General features: G+C 46.9%; 2 protein-coding genes across 11 annotated transcripts in view; one reads left to right on the top strand and one right to left on the bottom strand.

Moving 5' to 3' along the window:
- Positions 1 to 238, bottom strand: part of NFYA (nuclear transcription factor Y subunit alpha) — a 19,513-nt gene extending 19,275 nt beyond the window's left edge. For 5 of the 9 annotated variants that reach the window (XM_019514203.1, XM_019514212.1, XM_019514209.1 and 2 more), the window contains exon 1: positions 120 to 236. The gene's annotated coding sequence lies outside the window, so the exon portion shown is untranslated. Of the gene's footprint in view, positions 1 to 119 lie in introns of all 9 variants that reach the window. The other 4 variants (XM_019514213.1, XM_019514214.1, XM_019514215.1 and 1 more) reach the window with 3 other exon arrangements.
- Positions 239 to 633: 395 nt separating this feature from the next.
- The window catches only part of OARD1 (O-acyl-ADP-ribose deacylase 1), a 10,972-nt gene continuing 7,033 nt past the window's right edge, over positions 634 to 4,572 (top strand). The window contains exons 1-4 of one of the 2 annotated variants that reach the window (XM_019514220.1): positions 634 to 750; positions 1,488 to 1,632; positions 3,100 to 3,158; positions 4,139 to 4,251. In XM_019514220.1, coding sequence (XP_019369765.1) covers positions 715 to 750; positions 1,488 to 1,632; positions 3,100 to 3,158; positions 4,139 to 4,251 — 353 coding nt within the window. In that variant the 5' untranslated portion in view covers positions 634 to 714. Of the gene's footprint in view, positions 751 to 1,217; positions 1,633 to 3,099; positions 3,159 to 4,138; positions 4,252 to 4,572 lie in introns of those variants that run through there. The other variant, XM_019514219.1, reaches the window with a different exon arrangement.

Below are 4,572 nucleotides of genomic sequence, written 5' to 3'. Positions count from 1 at the left end.
GCAGCGCCCGGCCAGCCGGCCCCGGCCCTACGAGCGGCCTCCTGACTGGCCACTCGGCCCCGCCAATCCCGGCGCTGGGGCCGGCGCTCGGGGGCTCCATATTGGCTGCTCGCACTCACCGTGCCTCGCTCCCCCGGTTCGGGTCCCGCTCTGATTGGCTCCGCCACCGGCCCCCGAAACCCAATCAGCGCCTCCACTCAGCCGCCGCGCAAAATGGCGCCCAACCCTGAACAAAGAGAGGGGCCGGGCCCCCCCAACCGCGCACGCGCCGAGCCAGTCGCCCGCCGCGGCTCTGAGGGCCACGCCTCCCGAACCCCGGCACCTGCGCATGCGCCGCGTTAGAGGGGGAGGCGAGGAAGAGGGGGAGGTGCGTGGACTTCCGGGAGGGGGGGAACTGGTGGGAGTGCGCATGCGCGGTGCGGTCCCCGTCTGCTTTTTCTCGCTGCTGCGCGTGCGCAGGCTGACAGCTGGGTCTCCGCCCTCCTCTGCCGAAAGTTCTGGGCGGCCACCATAGAGATGGCGGTCCGCCGAGCTGCCTAGAGAAGCAGCGGCGGCCATTTCATTTGGGAGTGGGCCGTACCAATGGGGTGCTGGCGTGACCATGTAACCCTGCCGCTGACGCACCGGGGTGGGCGGGGCCGGTGGCTATGAGGCTTCCCCTCCCCCACCCACTGCCCCGCGGTCCTCGGCGCTGAGGAGACCGTGGACGCAGCCATGACCAGCGCCCCTGCGGCGGGCGAGGCGGAGCGAGTGCGTTCCCCGGGGCGGGGGCTGAGCGGAGCCAACGGGCCTCAGGCCCAGGAGCCCCCCCTTCCCCAAGATCGTGTTTCCCCCCTAGGATTGACACCCCCCAGGACCGGGCCCACCCTGGATCGGGCCCCCCCCTCCAGAACTGATACCCCCAGGATCGGGCCCCCCTGCGCTGTGGTGGGGTGACGCTGTGCAGCCCTGTTCGGCCTCTCACGGAGCTGGGAATTGAGCTGCCCCGTTCCCCCAAATGTTGGGAGCCTCCCAGGCAGGGTGGGGGGTCAAGCTACCTCCTTTCCCCGTGACATGATGGAGCGTGGAATTGAGGTGTCCTGAGCCTGACCTCTGGGGCGAGATGCTCGCCTCGAAACAGGCCGCTGCTTGGTTGCAGTGGGCAACCAGCTCCTCCCGGTCTGGAAATGCCGGCAGAGCAGGGCTGCCCTTGTTGGCTTCCCCCAAAGAGCTTCAGCAGTGCAATTTTCCTTAATTGGAGAGGTTTGTTTCCCTACAACACGCGGATTAGATGTCCTGTGGGCCCCTGACCTGCCAGAAAGGGTTTGAAGATACGGATGCTAAGATGTAACGGCTCTTCACTTGTTAATATGCGATCGGTTCCCCAACCCAAGTGCCATGTCCGCTCTCCTATTCTGGCTTGTTTTCTTCTAGGCTTTTCTTTTCTTCCTGAAAAGCTAGCCAAAAATGTCTTCATTCAGCTTGTATTTGCATTTGCTGTTTTTCAGATCAAGTACGCAAAGGGGGATCTCTTTTCATGCCCCAGCACGGACTCGTTGGCTCACTGTATCAGCGAGGATTGTCGCATGGGGGCCGGCATAGCCGTGCTGTTTAAGAAAAAGTTTGGTGGCGTAGAAGAGCTCTTGGATCAGCGTGAGTGATGTTTTTGGGAAGGGTTGGTCACAGTGAGTGTATGAATAGTGTCGTTCTCCAGCACTAATCCCTACCTATGCAAAGTAGTTGTGCAACATCAAACATAGCAGTAACTAAACACTGGCTACATGGGATCTTCATACATTTTCTTTGACCTATTTGGGGCAGTGATTTAGCTCATCTGTTTTTGAATACAGCGCCTAGTACAATAAACTGGATCACAAACAGGGATTATGGTATAAATGATGATAAAGTTGAGGCCTTCATTTTTTAATTTTTTTTTTAATGATGGTATTGGGGTTTTTTCACAGGCGTAACCTTAGCAGTTCAAAGGCAAAAGGTGTTTTTGCATTTGTTTTCCTGGTAAAGGGGCAAACAATACAAAGGGAAAAAGAGGGAAGCAATCTTCAAGTACATTCTGAATGTGAATGTATCTATCAGGATAGAGTTCAGAGCTCATTGATTTGGACAAAGGGGAATACTTACTACAGCTCTTATTAACTCAGAGATAGTTAACCACCAGGCTGGGCCATCCTGAGAGCACCACCTCTTTTAAAAAAAAAAAAAAAAAAAAATTAAAAAATCCTCTCCTTCCCACACCCCCAACAAAAACAAACCTGAGAACAGCAACAGAAAAAGATAGCAACTCCAGGATTAGTCTCTCGTGCTTTGTGACTCCTAGTTGTGTGACTTTGGGGCACAGAGGTCTGATTAGATGGAATGACTTGCAGGATCAGGGCCTGAATTACATCTTCAGAAGAATGATATTCTCTGTTCTTTTGTATGATACATTCCCAATCCCTTGGGTGCAGATTGTCCCAGCCATTGCCTCTAGGTATATGCTGCAAAAATAGGAAATTTTTGCATTTTAGTGGGAGGTGATGGAGACGTGCATCTTCAGGTTTAGTCCTACAAACATGGCCATGCTTACGTTGAAGCACCTGCTGCCTTCAACAGGAGTATTGCTGCATGCAAGTGTTTGCAGGATTGGATTTAGATGGCAACTGCATCCACACAAGATTTTTTTAGTCTCTTACGATTTTTCTTCCCTTCCCCCTCCCCCAAAAGCTAACAGATTTTATGCTATATCTGCATTTTTACTCAGTTGTCAGAGTTAAGGATCATATCAAGCTGAAAGTAATCAGTTTAAAAATTTTAGCAGAGATTTCAGACACTACTGGTTTTCTAACTCCGTTTGTCAATTTTTGTGTGGTTTGTTTGTTTTTATCTAGCCACTCAAAATAAAATCCACATAACAGGAGAATCTGAGTATTCATGGGAAATGGTAAAATTGAGTAAATATGCAGAGAAAAGTAAAAACACTTCCTCAGTTTATTTTTACCAATAGCTTGTTTTTAAAAAAATTATTTACAAATTAAGAATGTATTACTAGGTTCACCAGTTTCAAGTTGTAACATTTTAATCACAATAAATTCCAGTGCTTGCTTCTGTTGTTATTTGTCTTAGAAAAGAAGTCTGGGGAGGTAGCAGTTCTGAAGAGAGATGACCGATATATTTACTACTTGGTAAGAAAGGAATGCAGGTCAGGGGCTTGGTCATTGCTAAACCATGCAATTTGCACTAACTTAAGCTGCCAAAGCGAATGTGTGTAATAAACTAGTCTCAGTGCCTTTGGCTTCCTTCTTGGGAGTCTTGCCAAAGTTTAACAAATGATCTCATTTTCTCTTTGGTCAGAGCTGAGGTGGGCAGGAAGGGGATGTTTGTGTTGCTGCCTTTTTTATTTTTTGGCCTTTTCTATGGTCTCTGAAATTTTTGATCTGATAGCTTTGATAAACTTCTTTATAATAATAATAAATAATAATAATAAGGATACATATATATGCCTGCAGTTAGAATATACTTGAACAAATTTTGAACAAACTGAAAAATATCCAAGTCCCAGGGCAAGGCTTTACCACCCTGTTTCACAGAGAGCATAAGTCTCCTTGAGTCATGTCATGCTTTCGAGATGATAGCCAGGTTCCTGGCTTTTAAGACTGTGCTGAATAAGCCTCCCTAATGTGAAGACTCTGTTTTTTCCATGTGTTGGTTACATTATTGTTTTTGCTTTCAATAATTTGTTCTAAAACACAAGCTGTATGCTTGTCCAAGGAAGTTGAACGTAATATTTGTATTCACATGTGAGCCAGATGAGCAAAATCCTAATGCTTGATAATGGGAAAGATTGCATTGCATTTTGAAATAGGAAAATTCTCAAAAGCATTTAACTTTTACTAGGCCTTTATAAATGCTGTTTTTAGAGTCCTGACATGTTTTGTCTTGTGATCAGTAATTACATGTATAGTTAAATATCTAAATGACAGTGTATGCCCACATTGCAATGGAATGATTAGTTTGATCTGAGTTGCTATATATGTTAGTGAGCAGTGGTTGGTCAGCACTGGTTGGTTGTGGTTTAGATTTTAGTGACGTAAGCATATTTTTCAAAAAGCAAATTACTTATGTGATTGTTGCTAACGCGCAACGACCTTTAATTTCTATGCAGATTACAAAGAAGAAGGTCTCCCATAAACCAACCTATGAGAATATGCGAAAGAGTTTAGACGCCATGAAGACTCATTGTTTGAACAATGGGGTTACTGATATTTCTATGCCTAGGTAAGAGATTAAGATACTGAAAAGTAAATGTTTTATTGTCCCTTGTGCAGAATGGACGTTCAGGACATGCCTATTCACCATGATATAAAAGCTTAATGATTGCTGTAGTACAATTGCTTTGTTCTGTTAAGGTTGTTCAGTTGAACTGTGTGACCCCAAATAAATTGAGTTCATTGGTCAGCAAAACAGACAGGAGTCTCCTTTTTTACCTGCATACTTTAATTATTAGTGAGGTAGCTAATACCACTCATCACAGATGCCTGAAATCTCCAGAATATTGCATGTTTCTGTGTAAGGGGGCGTGGGGGTTCTCCACATTAC

This window comes from Gavialis gangeticus, unplaced genomic scaffold, assembly GCF_001723915.1.
Source record: "Gavialis gangeticus isolate Ggan-Ray unplaced genomic scaffold, GavGan_comp1, whole genome shotgun sequence".
NCBI lineage: Eukaryota > Metazoa > Chordata > Crocodylia > Gavialidae > Gavialis > Gavialis gangeticus.
The sequence above is the reverse complement of the archived record's forward strand: the minus strand, read 5'-3'. Positions and strand labels throughout refer to the sequence as shown.